Raw genomic sequence first — 18,714 nt, 5'->3', positions numbered from 1 at the left:
TATATCATTTTAATGTATTATCCCTTTAGTCCAGAAATATCATCCACTGTAAATACGAGGAATGCTTATATGTATACACCTTTCTTCTTTTTATCTTTTTTATTTTTGTAATTGGTGATGTTTTCAGGATATGAAAAATATAACACTATTCGGGCAGACCCAGCATTATGCTTCTTGGAAAGAGTGGGAAAACCTGATGACAAAGCAGTTGCTGCCGAACAGAGAGCGAATGATTATATGGATGGGTATGTGTGTTTCAGAGTCATGAATTTTCTATATATCTCTCTTCTATTCAATACCAGCATATTCTATGTCACACTATTTATCTTTAAATGAGGTAGCAGTAAGGGAATTGGAGTTTACAATCTGAAAGAGCTAAAGTTACCCTGATAGGTTAGCACTTATCCAACAGAGTGTGATCAAGGAAGAGGTTGGAACTGCCCCACACCCATTCTTTTGATGAGTTTTTCATTTCTTTCATTTTAACAGCTATATCATGGCCACTGAGTTCATAAACTTCTAGGGGAACAGAGGGGAGAAAAAGGCAAGAATGTTATAGTTGATGAGACACATGATGACATTTATTACATAGTCATCCCTTAATATCCTTGGGGGATTTTGGTATTCAGGACACCCTGCAGATACCAAAATCCAAGGATGCTCTAGTCCTATATATAAAATTGCATAGGATTTGCATTTAACCTATGCACATTCTCCTGTATGCTTTAAACTATTTTTAGATTACTTATAATTCGTAGTACAATATGTATGCTATATGCTATGTAAATAGTTGCTATACTGAATTATTGAGGGAGTAATGACAAAAAAAAGTCTGTACATGTTCAGTACAGATGCCATTTTTTTCCAAATATTTTCTTGAGACAGGGTCTTGCTCTGTCATCCAGGCTGGAATGCAATGGCACAATCATGTCTCACTGTAGCCTTGACCTCCCAGGCTCTAGTGATCCTCCCACTTAGTCTCCTGAGTATCTGGGACCACAGGCACATGCCACCATCCCAGCTAATTTTCTTCTATTTTATTTTTTGTAGAGGTGAGGTCTCCCTGTGTTGCACATGCTGGTCTTGAACTCCTGGGCCCAAGTGATCTTCCACCTTAGCCTTGGCTTCCCAAAGTGCTGAGATTATAGGTGTGAGCCATCATGACCAGCTTTTTTCGCATATTTTCAACCTGCAATTGGTTGAATTTTATAGATATGAAACCCACACATAACGAAAGGCCAACTGTGTCTGTTTTAAGGCCTTATGTAATCTGTCTTTTCTTACCCAAAAAGAAAAGTAAGAAACACGTTGTGGTTAATAATAATGCATTTAAAAGCGAACTCGCAGCCGGATGCACTTGCTCGTGCCTGTAATCCCAGCACTTTGGGAGGCCAAGGCAGGTGGATCACTTGAGGTCAGGAGTTCGAGACCAGCCTGGCCAACATGGTGAAACCCCGTCTCTACTAAAGATACAAAATTAGCCAGGTGTGGTGGCATGTACCTGTAGTCCCAGCTACTAGGGAGGCTGAGGCACGAGAATCTCTTGAACCCTGGAGGTGGAGGTTGCAGTGAGCTGAGATTGTGCCACCGCACTCCAGCCTGGGTGACAAGAGTGAAACTCTGTCTCAAAAAAATAAAAGTGAACTTGTGAGTAAGGGTACATTAGAACTAGCTTTCTCCCTATTTGCTTTATAACAGCCTTCCTGCTGTGTCTTGGGCTCTTCTGGCTAGAGAAGAGACATCAATCTGACCTTTAAAACAAACTAAAACCCTCCAATAAGACTTTGTTTGTCCTATCAAGTGAAATCTTAAGTCCATTATAGTAATTATAGCATTTGTTTATATTTTAACAGGGATGTGGAAGATCCAGAATACAAACCTGCCCCAGCCATCTTTAAAGATGATATAGAGGTATGCATTGGATCATATTTTTAAATCCTCAATTTTAGGTATTCTTTGGTTTCTTGTGTTTGCTTTTTCTTTTGCATTATTTTTTGTTTTCATTATACATAATTCTTCTGTTCCTCAGATTAGCTAAGTAAGTGATCAACTTGGGTTGACAGACATCTCAAATACTCAGAATTCACCTGATCTCCCCTTCTAGACAAGATGGGGGCTGGCTTGAACATGTGGATGGAATGGGGCTTGCCCACCTGCTCTACTTCTTAGAGCTAAGAAACACAGTGTCCAAGGGCAAAATCCCAAAGGAGAGTGAGAACTAGATACTAAAGATATACTGCAAGAGTTAGAAACTATACCTACATGAAGAGGTTTGAGATAGAGGGTAGAGCATCAAGGAATTCTGAGTTGCCAAAGCATAGTTCCCAGTGCTCTGTTTGTAGAATGTCAAAAGGAAGAAGAGTTGGATGAAAGTACAGAAAGTAATCTGTAGAGTGGGAAAAAGGATTTTAAAAGAGATGAGGAATGTCTAATATTTATGAGAGTGTGGTAAAAGGCTAAATGATGCTAAAGCTGTCAGGTAGGATTTGCTGGACTTGATAGCTAAGGCGCTTGCTGCCTTGATGAGGGCATGAGACAAGGCTTGCTCCAGTGTGTGGGCAATGAGAACCGAAATCCTGTATAAGGTCGAGAGTCTCAAAGGCCAGTAATTACTGACAAACAGCACAGAGAAATAACAAGGAAATTTATCTCATCACGGACTTTGGGTAAGAAAATTATTGTTTCCCTTGAGAATTTGTAACCATAGACCCACCTTCTCTTGAGTTCATGGTTTGTCTTTTACTTTATCTGTGTGGTCCAAGAGCCCTCGGTGTAATATAAAAAAGGATCAGTCCTTTACTGGTAATATATGCCTGGTAAAAACAAAAAGCACCTGTAAGAAACAGTTTAACCCTGACTATGCATGAGTCCCAAAGATGAAGCCCTCCATAAAATGAAGTAAAAACCCCAAGTTTAAAAATATATGAGAAACCATTTACCGTGAGTGAGTGTTAGCATGCAATAAAAATAAAATTAGACCCCTGAGAACTTCTGATGTATCTATTGAAATAAAAAAATTCCTATTGAAATTTTTTAAAGTAAATTTTTAAATGATTAAAGACATTAAAGAAAGAACCGGGAACAAAAGACAAGATATGATTTTAAAATACTAGAAACATGTGAAAAAGATGATATTTAACTTTAAAAGTGGGAAAAGGCTGAGGGCAGTGTGCCTCACGCCTGTAATCCCAGCACTCTGGAGGGTAAGGTGGGAGGATCACTTGAGCCCAGGATTTCAAGACCAACCTGAGCAATATAATGGGACTCCATCTCTAAAAAAAAAAGAGAGAGAAAAATGTGGAAAATGCATTTATTGATATGTAAAAGTCAACAAACAGGTTAAACATTCTCCTGGAAAAGCAGATAAGACACAGTTTGTGAAGGGAGAAATGATTTGGAAAACAGATGTGAGGAAATTATCCAGTATAGCATAATGGATTCGTCTGGACCAATCAGGAGAGATAACCCAAACAGTCATTTGAACAGGAAACATATAATGTAAAGAATTATTAATTATACTATAGTAATAGATTAGTAAAAAGTAAAGACATTAAAGAATATAGGAATAGCATATAAAAGCAGCATCTACCACTCCTAGGGCTCAGATAAAGCTCCCAGGAAGAGTCCCATCCCTATCAGGGCCAAGATCCAGACTTTGGTAGGAAGATATGGCCATGTCTCACTGGATGGCAGAAAAGTTGCTAAAAAGCTACCCTTTGAAACTGGCTGTAAATCTGCCCTGTAAGGTTGCCAAGGAAGATTTTCCTGGGAAAGTGTCTCACTGGAAGCACTCCACTCACAAAACCACTCAAGAGGGAGGTTACTGGGAAAAGCTGCTGACCAGGGGTGCTAAAGAAACTGCTCAAATTGACCAGGCACAGTGGCTCATGCCTGTAATCCCAGCACTTTGGGAGGCCAAGGTGGGTGGATCATTTGAGGTCAGGAGTTCAAGACCAGCCTGGCCAACATGGTGAAATCCCATCTCTACTAAATATACAAAAATTAGCCAGGCGTCATGGCGTGCACCTGTAATCCCAGCTACTTGGGAGGCTGAGGCAGGAGAATCACTTGAAGCCAGGAGGCGGAGGTTGCAGTGAGCTGAGATTGCACCACTGCACTCCTGGGTGATAGAGGGAGACCTGTCTCAAAAAAAAGAAACTGCTCAAATTGTGGGAGCTGGGTACTGGGGAAGTGGCCTTGCTATGGGAACTAAGCAATGGAGGTGCTCACCAGAATTAGGACGTAAAACCCTTTTCCTCTACAGTGTCTCTCCGGTTTGCTGTACTAACAAAGCTTTATATCATGCTGACTGACAGAGGAAAAACTATTTAAAGAGCTGTTTAGCTGTTTTCTTAGAGCAGGCAAAAAAAAAAGTATGAGAGGAGCTGGATGCAGTGGCTCACGCCTGCAATCCAGCACTTTGGGAAGCCAAGGAACAGAGATTGCTTGAGCCCAGGAGTTCAAGGCCAGCCTGGGCAACACAGTGAGACTGCATCCCTGCAAACAATAAAAAAAGATGACATTTGCTTGTAGTCCCAGATACTCAGGAAGCTGAAGCAGGAGGATCGCTTGAGCCCGAAAGGTTGAGGCTGCAGTGAGGTGTGTTCCCACCACTGCACTCCAGCCTGGACAATAGAGTGAGACCCTGTCTCGGAAAAAAAAAGAAAAATATGAAAGGCAATAAATTTGGAGCAAAGAGACTGACATCAATAACCAGCACAGTGGAATATGTATTAAAAAATTTAGAAACGAGGATAGCATGATAACGTCTAGCATGTATTCCAGAAGGAGAGACTAGAGACAATAAGAGGCACTGTGAGGAGACAGCAGCTGAGAATTTTTCGGATGTTATGAATACATGAATCCTCAGTTTCAAGAAATAAAATAAGTCTTGGCAGGATAAATAAAACTAAGTCCATTCCAAGAAACATCATGGTGAAACTGAAGATACACCAAACAAAGAGAAGATATTAAAAGCAACCAGAGAAAAAGAGATACCTACAAACAAATTATGATTCTAAACTTCAGGCTTTTTTAAAACAACAATAGAAACTAGTAGTCATTGATATAAAATTGCTAAAGTTATGAATATAAGGTAATATTGGAATAGCTAATTAAAGATGCTCTGTTGACAAAAACTGAATCTACAGCACAAGCAAACTGCTTAAGGCTGAAAAGGAAAAGATTTGTAGGTTACCTAATAACCAGATATGAAAATGAATAAGTTATCTAAGAGTTGGTATACGAAAGGGGAAAAAAACACACTTAGCAATAAAACCTAGGGCATACTCATAGTTAGAGGAAGGTTGGAGAAAAAGAAACTAGTTTAAAAGTAATCACAGAAAACGAAATACTTTTAGTAAATAATGACTGTCTAATTGTCAAAAGCAGTAGAGAAGTGTGAAAGGATGAGAATTGAGAATAAGCAGTTAGAAGTTTTATTTTTGCTAAATTAATTATTTAACATTCCACTGGGGGGAAAAAAGCTCTCTGTTATAAAGAAGTTTGATTCTGTTTTCTTTTTTTATATATCTCTTGACCCAATTACCCTGTGACAAGTTTCTATTTTCTTTTAAAAGGATGATGTTTCCTCACCAGGAGATCTTGTTATAGCAGATGGAGGTAAATTGCACTTACTTCTGTACTTAGTGTTATTGTAAATTCACATTCTAATCATACCATGAGATCAATAAACTATTACACTTTTATAATGTTTCATATATAAACATTTTTATTGACTGCCATTGTAATCGTTATAGGACATACTAGTTGACTAGGAATTTAACTACTTTTAGTTGTTATAAATCTTTAGGCAGTGACTCACTGAGCTTTTATAGAACATAGGTTTTGATGACATTATGACTTGATTATTAAACTTGTATGTGAGATTTCATCATTAAAGTGTTGATCCAATAATGTATTCAACTTCTTTTTCGTTCTATGTGTACATTAAGAGCCATTCTTTATCACCTGGTTTCTGCAAAGCTTTTCTGTGCCAGGTCTTGCTTCTGCTTCCTTCTGATATCAAGATAGAAATGCACTGTCACAAGAGTACACTCACTCCCACCAGCATCCCAGAGGAACAGTGCCTCACCCTGCCATAGTTCAACTAGGAATGAAAAAGTAGTTTTTGCTTAGTATGAATGACTACAGCTTGATTATGGTATAGATAATTATAGTATTACACCTTAGAAATAGAGCATTAGATCCTACACTTACTAGGTGGATAAAACTTAAAAGTTACATCATTGTCATCTTGAATTTTAAAAATGTTTCTTCCCAGTGACTTAAAATATTTTGATTCTAATTAAACTGAGATAAACTTAATACAGAAGGCTTCCATTAGAAGCGTTTACAATATTCAGCGTCTCATGGATTCAGTTTGGCTTTTAGTTTATTTAAGTTAAAGCCTTGAGTATTTGCCAGCCACTGTGATATATACCTAGACATGCAAGAGTTGTATTTGCTGTGCAAGTCTTTATTCCACTGTATTCTACCTACTTTGAACTGCTCTTAAAGTTTGTTGTAATGTTTCCTATAGCTATTGTTAAAAGAAGCTTTTAGGATGAGAAATATGGTCGTTTTTTTCCCACATAGATTGAATTAAAAATTTTTAAAGTAAAGTTGCTGCTTTTGTGAGCTTCATACAGTATCTGTTTAGTTATTATTACTATTACTTATTTAACTAGATGGTCAACTGATGGAGGGTGATAAAGTATATTGGCCTACTCAATCAGCTTTAACCACACGTTTGAGGCGTCTCATCACTGCATACCAGCGTACTAATAAAAATAGACAAATTCAACAGATACAACCGACTTTCTCGGTGCCTACCAGTGTAATGCAGCCTATTTATGAGGAAGCCACTCTTAATCCTAAAATGGCAGCCAAGATAGAAAGACAGCAAAGGTAAGACAATAACACTAAATTTTTAATGTATTGTCTAAATGTAGCTGTTCATTCTAAAGCCCGTCTGGGTACAGTTATCACGCTTTGTGGAAAACATACATAAAATGTTGGTCAAAGCAAACTGCTTTGTGCACATACACACATATACTTACACATTTATATATGTATAAGCGTGGTAAAACTTATAAAGATTATTGTGTCTTATAGTTAACTAACCATACTGTAATCATTTTTTTTGTCATGTTTAGGAACACTGAGGTATTTAAAAAAATAAATAAATAACTGGGCACAGTGGCTAATGCCTATAATCCCAGCACTTTGGGAGGCCAAGGTGGGAAGAGTGCTTGAGCTCAGGATTTCGAGACCAGCCCCGGCAACAAAGCAAGACCCTCATCTCTACAAAAAATGCAAATATTAGCCAGGTGTGGTGGCACATGCCTGTGGTCCCAGCCACTCGGGAGACTAAAGTGGGAATATCACTTGAGCCCAGAAGGTCCGTGCTGCAGTGAGATGTGATTGTGCCACTGCATTGCAGCCTAAGTGACAGAGCAAGACTGTCTCAAAAAGCAGAAACAAAAAAGTGAAGGCATAGAGCAAACTCATGAATTGAATCATTGGCCAGGTGCCATGGCTCACACCTGTAATCCCAGCACTTTGGGAGGCCAAGGTGGGTGAATCACTTGAGGCCAGGAGTTCGAGACCAGCCTGGCTAACATGGCAAAACCCCGTCTCTACTAAAAATACAAAAATTAGCCAGGTGTGGTGCACACCTTTAATCCCAGCTACTTGGGAGGCTGAGGCATGAGAATCGCTTGATACCAGGAAGCAGAGGTTGCAGTGAGCCGGTATCATACCCCTGAACTCCAGCCTGAGTGACAGAGTGAGACTGTCTCAAAAAAAAAAAAAAAGAAAATAATTATCAGTAGAACAAAAGTTTATGTTAATTAAATTCCATTCTATCATATTTTACATTTTACATCCAGACTTATGAAATATAAAAATGTATGGAAAGCATACGTTCCTTTATTCAGAAGACAAATCCTTGGAACTACTGAGGTCAAAGGGAAAAAATTGCAAGCGACCTTATTAAAAAGACAGGCAACTTCTCTCATTGCACAAGCTTTAACTTCTTAAAACGAATAGAGTACATGGGAAAGAATGGCTATCTTTGGCATAACCTGACTTCCTTGTTACCCGGGTCCTTGGATGTTCTCTGGAAGATATATTGTTCTTTTGTTGTTTCATTTGCAGCACATTGATCATAAAATTTAGTCTGACACTTAAGATTTTAGCTATCTTAGTCAAATTTTCAAATACTACTGCCTGTGTAAATGAACTGTTTTTGTTATCTTTTGTTGCATAACAAACTACCCTAAAACACAATGCTTTAAAACAGCATTAATTTCTTATTTCTCCCGATTCTGTGAGTTGACCCAGGTGCTGCTTCTGCTTTGTATGCTGTTGGCTAGGTTTCTGAGATACCTAGAAGAGCCAGAGTAGCCTCACTCATATGGCTAACAGTTGGTACTAGCTGCCAGCTGGGAGCTCAGATCCCAAGAGGGACCATTCCAAGTAGAAAGGCAGAAGCTGTAGATTTCTTATGACCCAGTCTCAGTAGTTACAAAATGTCACTTTTGCCATCCTCTGTTGGTCAGAAAAAGCCACAAGGCCAGCCCAGATTTAGGGGAAAGGGAAATAGATTCTACCTATTAATGGGAAGAGTGGCAAAGCATTTGTGACCATCTTTAATCTACAAATTTTCCCTCCATCTGTTGAATCTGGATTAATCTTCCTAAAATATTAGTTTTATCATAACATTCGATGGCTCCTTATTTAGTATAGGTAAAAAGTGTTAAGTTCTTAAGCCTAAGTTTGAAGGTCTCTTCATTTTAGGTTTTAACACGCATTTCTAACTTTATCCACTTCTTTTCCATCAGCCAGAGTGCCCTACTTATTTTTGACTTCATACCCTAGCCTGTATTGTTTCTATCACCTGGAACACCCTTTCTACCTGTTTGTTTCACACCTAGCCCATCCCTCAGAGCTCAGCATATGGCCCATTTCCTCTAATAATTTTTTTTTTTTCTTGAGATGGAGTCTCCCTCTGTCACCCAAGCTGGAGTACAGTGGTGCAATCTTGGCTCACTGCAGCCTCTACCTCTGGGGTTCAAGCGATTCTCCTACCTCGGCCTCCTGAGTGTCTGGGTCTACAGGTGTGCATCACCATGCCTCGCTAATTTTTGTGTATTTAGTAGACACTGGGTTTCACCATGTTGGCCAGGCTTGTCTTGAACTCCTGACCTCAAGTGGTCCGTCTGCCTCAGCTTCCCAAAGTGCTAGGATTACAGGCGTGAGCCACTGCACCGGGCCTCTTCTATTAATTTTTTTAAACAGTCTAGCTCACAGTATTCTATTTTTTGTACTCACATAGCAACTTATTTAAGTAAACTACTCGTTTTGTCACAATAATATAAGATATTGTAATGAAATTCATCTTTTCCTTTCTATCTTCTCAATTGTATCTTCTTGGGGATGGGCACTGTATGTCATATTTTTTGTGTCCTGTTTAGTCTTTCAATTAATCGTTTTTCCCATTTTTATTCTTATTACCCAGATTTAATGACTTGGGTTTCCCAAGCTAACTATTTTTACATCATAATTACATTAATCTTCTTAATGTATCACTATGATAAAAATGGCCCATTCACATTTTTCAAAGGTCTTTCCCATATGTTTTTTCTAATTTACACAACAATCCTGTGAGTTAAGCAAGGACAGGGTTCTACACATGCACTAAGGTTTGCAGATCTATGGTGCATGATGATTATATTACCATCTCAAAGCATCAGGAGCTTTCAAGTGAAAGAGATTACTTTTACCCAGGCCTTTAGAGCATTTCATAATCTGACCCAAACCCTATCTGGCGTTGTCTCCAATATAAGCCATATCCTTGTCAATCTGGAATACTCATCTTTCCCCTCCAATATGGACCACTCCCTCTTTGCTTACTCTGTGCTTCCTCGCTTTCCCTAACCTTAGCCTCATCCCATCTGAAATGCCACTTACTCTGTGATGCCTTTCTTGATTGTCAAGTCTGAACTGATCCTTCTATCTTCTGTGCTCTCCTGAAACTTTTGGTTTCTTTAACTCATACAAATATAAGGTATTACCTTATACTATAAATGTGTTTGATTTTATCTTTTTCCTGAAGGGCAGGATCATCTTATATGATTTTGTATCCTGTGCTTATTTTCTCACATAGTAAAAATGCAAAACACCATTATTGTCTGAAGGAATAGTGTATACTTTTAAAAGTATGTTTGGGGACACATGTCATCAGGACCTCCTGCGGCTGTGTCACAGGCACACGTCCTTAACTATTAAAAGTAAATTCTTTTTTTTTTTTTTTTTTTTGGAGACAGAGTCTCGCTCTGTCGCCCAGGCTGGAGTGCAGTGGCACAATCTCGGCTCACTGCAAGCTCCACCTCCTGGGTTCACGCCATTCTCCTGCCTCAGCCTCCTGAGTAGCTGGGACTACAGGTGCCCACCACCGTACCCAGCTAATTTTATTTTTGTATTTTTAATAGAGACGGGGTTTCACCATGTTAGTCAGGATGGTCTCTATCTCCTGACCTTGCGATCCGCCCGTCTGGGCCTCCCAAAGTGCTGGGATTACAGGCGTGAGCCACCACGCCCGGCCCATTAAAAGTAAATTTTTTTTAAAAAAAGTGTGGTTGGATGGATGAGTTAACTAGCATTTAAAAATGTTTTACAAGGCAGCAAGCTTGTATTTAATCCTATAGTGTTAGGTACTTGAAATGTTTTAAGTTTGTATTGTAGTCATTATATTTAGTATTAATATTGATTTTAGTGACCAGTGTGGTTTTTTTCTTTAATCTGACTCAAAATAGATGGACAAGAAGAGAAGAAGCTGACTTTTATAGGGTTGTATCTACATTTGGAGTCGTTTTTGACCCTGACAGAGGCCAATTTGATTGGACAAAATTTAGAGCTATGGCTAGGCTACATAAGAAAACTGATGATAGTTTGGAAAAATATTTGTATGCATTCATGTCCATGTGTCGAAGGGTTTGTCGTCTTCCTTCCAAAGAAGGTATGTATCAAATTTCTTTTTTTCCTGGTTTCGGTCAAAGAAGCAAAAATCACTAAAATTCAGAAATTTCCAATTTGTCTATTTTATGTGAAATTTCAATACTCTCTAATTCAACTTGTCAATAATTTTTTAGAATTATAAATAAACTAGCTTAAATATCCCCTATTCTTTAATCCTGCTATTAAAATGAGATCTAAAGAGAATAAAGGTATGCACTGAGTCTTAAGAAAATAGGTAGAGTTTAGTGATAGATTTATGATTAAGAGGTGGTGGAAGATAAAGGATTGCTTTCGTTAAACAGAACTAACCTATATTTTCAGTCCATCTTATAGGGATTGTGCTAGAGGGTTTATTTACCTGAATAATTTTGCAAAGAATGAACCCCCACTCATAAGACATTTTAAAGAATTTTCTAGAAAAGATCTCCCAGGGCCATCTTCACAAAAGACTACTAAGCAGGGGCATTGATGCAACTCAACTAAGGAATTGTTCTGGGATGCATTTCATTGTCTTCAAAGCCCAGAGACTAGCTCATCCTGTCAGCAGTTCCTCTCAGTAATGCTATGTAATGAATAGTTGTCTCCATTCTTTGTTGTGTATGATTTCTCACTGCTAAACCCAATGGCCTGCTATTCCTGTTTTATAGTAAAAAGATTTCCTTACTTGTTTTAAATGTATTTCCTAACAGATTTTTTGTCAGTTCACTGAATGGAGTAGCCAATCACTTGATTACTGGGTAATTCAGAGTAGATTTCAGTCTGTTTTCAGGTCTACTGGAAAACCATAAATGAGGATAAAATGACAGATAAAGCAAAATATTGTGTCATTTATAGTTGGCAAGAGGCCCTCATTTTTAAAAAATTTTCTTAATTCCCATCAATAATATAGTGATATGAATATATCCATCACTTTTGATTCTAGTTTTAAAAGGGAAAGAGCTAATTACTAAATAATCATTGAAAATGTATTTTCAATGTGAGTTAGGATATTTGAGGCAGGGGCATGAGGCGGCGGTGGCCAGGTGCAGGCCAGGACCCCACTCCTTCCAGTGGCACCATGGGGAAGGCCATGGGCAACCCAAAGCAGGCACTGCCCTGCGTGGCCAAATTGCGGACAGTCCACATGGAGGTGCATCAGCACAGAGGCAGCATTGCAAAAAGAAAAAAAAAATGGACATAAAGCTGAGTGTTAGAAAGACACCAGGCTGGACACAATGGCTCACGCCTGTAATCCAGCACTTTGGGAGGCCAAGGTAGGAGGATCACTTGAGCCCAGGAGTTTGAGACAAGCCTGGGCAACATAGGGAGACCCCATCTCTACAAAAATAAAAAAAAACAGTCACTTGTGGTGGTGCATGGCTATGGTCCCAGCTACTTGAGAGGCTAAGGCAGGACCCAGGACCTGGACCCAGAACCCAGGACCAGGACCCAGGAGGTCGAGGCTGCAGTGACCCATGATGACACCACTGCACTTGATCTCAAGCAACAGAGCAACATCTGATAAATAAATAAACGAGCAAGATCTGATAAATAAATAAACAGAAAGCTACTCACCAAACATATGGTACTGTGTTTGGTGATTACACATGGACTGAGTTTGGTGAACCCTTTCTGACCAGGAACATGCGGGATTCTATTGTTGACACAGAATTAAAGGTTAAAGACCCATAGCTCATTGATTTGAGTACGTGCACTATTGCACTTCACATCTTCCAGCAGAATGAAGATGGCCCTAGCAGTGAAAATTTGGAGGAAGAGACAGAAGATATAATTGTGGCAAATCACTGGGTTCTGCCTGCAGCCGAATTCCATGGGCTTTGGAACAGCCTAGTGTCTGATGTGGAAATCAAATCACACCTTGATTATGTGATTACAACCTTACCATTTTCAGACAAGAATGTCAACAGCAGCCTCAGCACCTGACCGGGTGGTGCTGCTGGAGGGTCCTCCAGGAACTGGAAAAACATTCCGATGTAAAGCATTAGCCCAGAAATTGACTATTAAACTTTCAAGCAGGTACTGGTATGGCCCATTAATTGAAATAAATAGCCCTAGCCTCTTTTCTAAACGGTTTTCCAAAAGTGACAAGCTGATAACTAAGACGTTCCAGAAGATTCAGGATTTGATTGATTATAAAGATGTTCTGGCATTTTCACTGATTGATGAGATAGAAAGTCTCACAGTCATCCAGAATGAAAGCCATCAGGTGCCATTGGCATGGTCAACGCTGTCTTGACCCAAATTAATCAGATTAAAAGGCATTTTAATGTAGTCATTCCAACTACTTCCAACATCACTGTGAAGATTGACATGGCCTTTGTGGACAGGTCTGATATCAAGCAGTATATCAGTCTGCGCTCTGCAGCAGCCATCTTCAAAATTTACCTTTTTTGTTTGGAAGAACTGGTCAAGTGCCAGGTCATATACCCTCCTCAGCAGCTATTAACCCTCCAAAAGCTGGAGATGATTGGCTTCATTGAAAACAATGTGTCAAAATTGAGCTTCCTTTTGAGTGACATTTCAAAGAAGATCGAGGGCCTCCATGGCCAGTTCCTGAGGAAACTCCTTTTTCTGGCTCATACACTTATGTCCAGGCTACGCCAGGCTTTCTCTCTGTGCGTGGACAAGCAGTTTGAAGAGACGAAAGAAGCTTTCAGCTTACATTTGGTCCTGGGCTTCCCATTCCATAGCTTTCTAGTGGAGAGCACACAAATAGTAACATCACTTGCCTCACAACAGCCACCACTCTGGAAATCCCCTCTATAAAAATTTGCTTAGGTCCGTCTACAAGCCAGAAACCTACAACACCAACCTTTGTTACAAGTATTATATTTACTTTAGCTTAAAATGCACATTAGAAGACAAACAGCTTGTCATTTTAACTGTTGTTAAAAGATAATTCAAATGGTTGGTGTCTTTGTTAAGAATTGCCTCAGTGTGGCCAGCGCAGTGGCTCATGCCTGTAATCCCAACACTTAGAGGCCGAGGCAGGCGGATCACAAGGTCAGGAGTTCGAGACCAGCCTGGCCAACATGGTGAAAACCTGTCTCTACTAAAGATACAAAAAATTAGCCGGGTGTAGTGGCATGCGCCTGTAATCCCAGCTACTCGGGAGGCTGAGGCAGGAGAATTGCTTCAACCTGGGAGGCGCAGATTGCAGTGAGCTGAGATCGTGCCATTGCACTCCAGCCTAGGTGACAGTGTGAGACTCCGTCTCAAAAAAAAAAAAAGAATAGCCTAAGTGTGTTTATTGCCATCCTGCTTTCAATTGATGGATGCAAAATGCTACACAAGTTTGGTTTTTTCAAAAAAGGAAGATTAACATAGGTATTATAGAAGCAGGAAAACTGTATCACCCTAAATAAGCATGTAATCATAGCATTAAAAAATGAACATATCACTCAAGCTAGAAGGTGGCAATGGCTTTGTGATGTCAGCTTGATTAATGCAAAAATGGCTTGGAGACTTTTTAATGGATAATAAAACCTATTTCTATGTTAATAGAAATTGAGAGAAAATTCTAGGTAAGTGTTCTTTTATGATAATCAAACATGGTTCCATTTGCAGGAAGAGTGCAGACCCGCAGTGTTCAAGTGCTGGATATCCCTCATAAACCAGTGCAGGCACACATGCATTGCTTGGATATTTCTTCCCATTGTTTTGTTGGTTCAATAACATTTTTCACATCTCAGGCCAGATGCGGTGGCTCACGCCTGTAATCCCCACATTTTGGGAGGCCAAGGCTGGTGGGGCAACATGGTGAAACCCTGTCTATACTAAAAATACAAAAATTAGCTGGGCATGGTGGCAGGCACCCATAATCCCAGCTATTCAGAAGGTCGAGGCACGAGAATCACTTGAGCCCAGGAGGCGGAGATTGCAGTGAGGCAAGATCGCACCATTGCACTCCAACATGAGTGACAGAGCAAGCCTCTGTCTCAAAATAAGAAAAGAACAAAACATTATTCACATCTCAAATGATGATTCATATTAATAGAATATAAAATAAATGGACAACAATTGGTGTATTTTATAGAATATTAAGTTTTGCTTTTATGTCATGTTAAAATAAATTTCAATCACTTCTCTTAGCCTTTTGGCTAAGATCAAATGTAAAATAGATTTCGTATTAATGCTTTGTTAAAAAAAAATGTGAGTGAGATTGAGCTTCTACTTAACTCAGGGCATTTGTCAAATTTCCTTACTTTACAGTGTCCTTAATGTCTCAGTAATTTTTTTCACAGCACTCAAGGCCAGAAGAATTACCTAACATTTCTGTCTAATGAATAATTAGGTCTGACAACTCAATAAGTATTTATGTCCTCACAATCCAGTAATTATTTAAAAACATAGCATATTGAAAGAAAAAATAATACTTCTGTTTCTTTCTTAAGTAGCCACAATTATTAATCAAATGTGTGCACTGGTTGGGCACTGTATAACTTTTCAAATCTTAGTAGACTGTGTTCTTCCCACCTTGTTTCCTGCTCCATATTGATTTTTGCATGGTCCTTGATTTTTTTTCAAATATTTTTGTTTTGAACTACTTTTAAAATTACAGAAGAGTGCAAAAAATGTACGAGGAGTTTCCATCTATCTCTCACCCTTCCTCTTTTTGTTTTTCTTTTTTTTTTTTTTTTTTTTTTTGAGATGGAGTCTCGCTCTGTCACCCAGGCTGGAGTGCAGTGGCGCGATCTCAGCTCACTGCAAGCTCCACCCCCGGTTCACACCATTCTCCTGCCTCAGCCTCCCGAGTAGCTGGGACTACAGGTGGCTGCCACCATACCTGGCTAATTTTTTGTATTTTTAGTAGAGACGGGGTTTCACCGTGTTAGCCAGGATGGTCTCGATCTCCTGACCTCGTGATCCACCAGCCTCAGCCTCCCAAAGTGCTGGGATTACAGGCATGAGCCACTGCACCTGGCCCTTCCTCTCTTAATGTTAACATTTTACCAGAGTAATTATAGTATAATTATCAAAACAAGAAATTAACATTAATGCCATTAACTAAACTAAATACCTATTTTAATTTTACCAGTTTTTCAACTAATGTCCCTTTTTGTTCCAAGATCCTACAATGTATTTGGTTTTTCTTTCTCATTAGCTTCCTGCAATCCATAACAGGTTCTCAGCTGTTCTTATCTTTAATGACTTTGATACCTTTGAAAAGTGTTGATCAGTTATTTAGCCATGTATCCCTCAGTTTGAGCTTGTCTTATGTTGTTTCACAACTGGATTGAGGTCATGCATTTTTGGCCAGAGTGTCACAGAAATGATGTGTTCTCAGAATGTAATATCAAGGGATTGGTAATGTCAGTATGTCTTATTACTGATGATGTTGACTTTAACTGCGTGGTTAAGGTAGTTTATGCTGCATTTGGCCAGTGTAAATTTACTGTAATTAACAAATATCTTAAGCTTCACAAATCTTGTTTCTTCTCAAACTTTCACCCATTGATTTTTAGTATCTACCAGATACTAAATCTTGTCGACAACATTTTTTTCTGTGGAATTCTGCTGTAAGAAAGGATGTTTCATTCTCTCTCATCTATTTAATCAGTTATTTATTCATATCAGTATGGATTCATGGATACTTATTCTATAGGTTACAATCCAATATTGTCTTTATTTATTGCTCAGATTGTTCCATATTTGGCATTAGGAGCTGCTTATGTTGGTCCCTGCATTATTTCAGCAAGCCCATATTTCTTGAGTACTTCCCAAGTGTCAGTAACCCACTTTTGCAAAGGCATAACCTTATCAGAGGTATGAGGTAGCATGAGTTCATGTTGAAACTCAACTATCTCAAGCTAGTAATTTGTGCAGTGTTTGAAAGATGTGGCTGTGTTTCCCTATAAATTTGAGAAAGCCCTTGTTGCCCCTGTGAGTTCACTCCAATGTCCTGTTACCTTTTGCAGTTTGAGATATGCCAGCTTACATTTGTTTATGGAGTATCACTTAACACAAGCTTGTCCAACCCGTGGCCCAGGACAGCTTTGAATGTGGCCCAACACAAATTCGTAAACTTTCTTAAAATATTATGAGGTTTTTTTTTTTTTTTTTTGCAATTTTTTTAAGTTCATCAGCTATCGTTAGTGTTAGTGTATTTTATATGTGGCCCAATACAATTCCTCTTACAATGCAGCCCAGGGAAGCCAAAAGATTGGACAACCCTGAACACTTCTAATTTATATTTATAAGTGAGTTTGAGCAAGTGTTTGTGTCATTAAGACAAATATTATTAAATTCATAGCTCATAGGGAATTTCTTAAAATTCCCAGTTCTATTAATGTACTTCCAAAATAATGTTATGTTTTACATTAGCATCCAGTGTTTTATGTTACATGATTTTTAGTACTTATTTTTAAAACTTTCTCCTTTTTAAAACTTTACTGAAATTTCAAAATTCTCACTGAATTTCTCCTCACTGAAAAGAAATTCTGGAAACTATACAGTGATATTGCATGGAGGCACATTTTAGAAATGGTATTGTTATAAATATATAAAGATGTATTTATAATGATTTATTTATAAATAAAGGATTTTTGAGATTAATGTTTTTGTCCTTGTTTCAATATGTAGAATTGGTGGATCCAAATATTTTTATCCAGCCCATCACAGAAGAACGTGCTTCTAGGACTTTGTATCGCATTGAACTTCTAAGAAAAGTACGGGAACAGGCCCTTCGACATCCACAGTTGTTTGAACGCTTGAAGCTTTGCCATCCAAATCCAGATTTACCAGTCTGGTGGGAATGTGGCCCCCATGATAGGGATTTGCTTATTGGTGCTGCCAAACACGGGGTGAGCCGAACAGACTATCACATTCTTCGTGATCCTGAACTCTCATTTATGGCAGCTCAGAGGAACTACAGTCAAAGTAAGATGGCTCATTCAAGGACTTGTACCCCACTTTTACAGCAATATCAAGTAGCACTTTCTGCTTCTCCTCTTACCTCTCTACCTAGGCTCCTAGATGCTAAAGGTATTATTCTAGAGGAGATGAAAGTTAAAAGTGAAAACCTTAAAGAGGAGCCTCAGTCTTCTGAAGAAGAATCTATGTCTTCTGTGGAAACCAGGACACTAATAAAATCTGAGCCTGTAAGTCCAAAGAATGGTGTTTTACCACAGGCTACTGGAGACCAGAAATCTGGTGGAAAAAGTGAAACAGACAGACGCATGGTTGCAGCCAGAACGGAACCCCTAACTCCAAACCCAGCTTCTAAGAAACCAAGAGTCCACAAAAGAGGATCAGAATCTAGTTCTGATTCTGACTCAGATTCTGAGAGATCATCCTGTTCTTCCAGATCATCTTCTTCCTCATCATCCTCCTCTTCTTGCTCCCACTCTCGATCAGGCTCTAGTTCTTCTTCATCTTCATCTTGTTCTTCAGCATCTTCTTCATCCTCTTCCTCCACCTCTTCCTCCTCCTCCTCCTCTTCATCTTCATCAGAAGAAAGTGACAGTGATGAAGAGGAAGCCCAAAAACGAGGTACTATGCATAAAATAATTCTACTTTTTTAACATAACTTTTCTTTTTTTTTTTTGAGACGGAGTTTCGCTCTTGTTGCCGAGTCTGGAGTGCAATGGTGCAATCTCAGCTCACTTCAACTTCCAGCTTCTGGGTTCAAGCGACTCTCCTGCCTCAGCCTCCCAAGTGGCTGGGATTACAGGCATGCGCCACCATGCCCGG

General features: G+C 39.1%; 1 protein-coding gene and 1 pseudogene across 20 annotated transcripts in view; both read left to right on the top strand.

Moving 5' to 3' along the window:
* Positions 1 to 18,714, top strand: part of CHD9 (chromodomain helicase DNA binding protein 9) — a 278,999-nt gene that overhangs the window by 236,454 nt on the left and 23,831 nt on the right. For all 20 annotated transcript variants that reach the window (XR_010114408.1, XR_008649331.2, XM_055232971.2 and 17 more), the window contains 6 exons: positions 128 to 245; positions 1,854 to 1,911; positions 5,580 to 5,622; positions 6,690 to 6,909; positions 10,821 to 11,023; positions 17,605 to 18,513. Coding sequence is in view for 18 of the 20 variants with exons in the window: in XM_055232971.2 (XP_055088946.1) it covers positions 128 to 245; positions 1,854 to 1,911; positions 5,580 to 5,622; positions 6,690 to 6,909; positions 10,821 to 11,023; positions 17,605 to 18,513 (1,551 nt within the window). In the remaining 2 variants the exon portion in view is untranslated. The remainder of the gene's footprint in view (positions 1 to 127; positions 246 to 1,853; positions 1,912 to 5,579; positions 5,623 to 6,689; positions 6,910 to 10,820; positions 11,024 to 17,604; positions 18,514 to 18,714) is intronic.
* Positions 11,038 to 14,255, top strand: LOC129457602 (pachytene checkpoint protein 2 homolog; annotated as a pseudogene).

The sequence above is a fragment of the Symphalangus syndactylus genome, chromosome 11 (genome assembly GCF_028878055.3).
Source record: "Symphalangus syndactylus isolate Jambi chromosome 11, NHGRI_mSymSyn1-v2.1_pri, whole genome shotgun sequence".
NCBI lineage: Eukaryota > Metazoa > Chordata > Mammalia > Primates > Hylobatidae > Symphalangus > Symphalangus syndactylus.
This window is presented reverse-complemented; position numbering and strand designations above follow the sequence as displayed.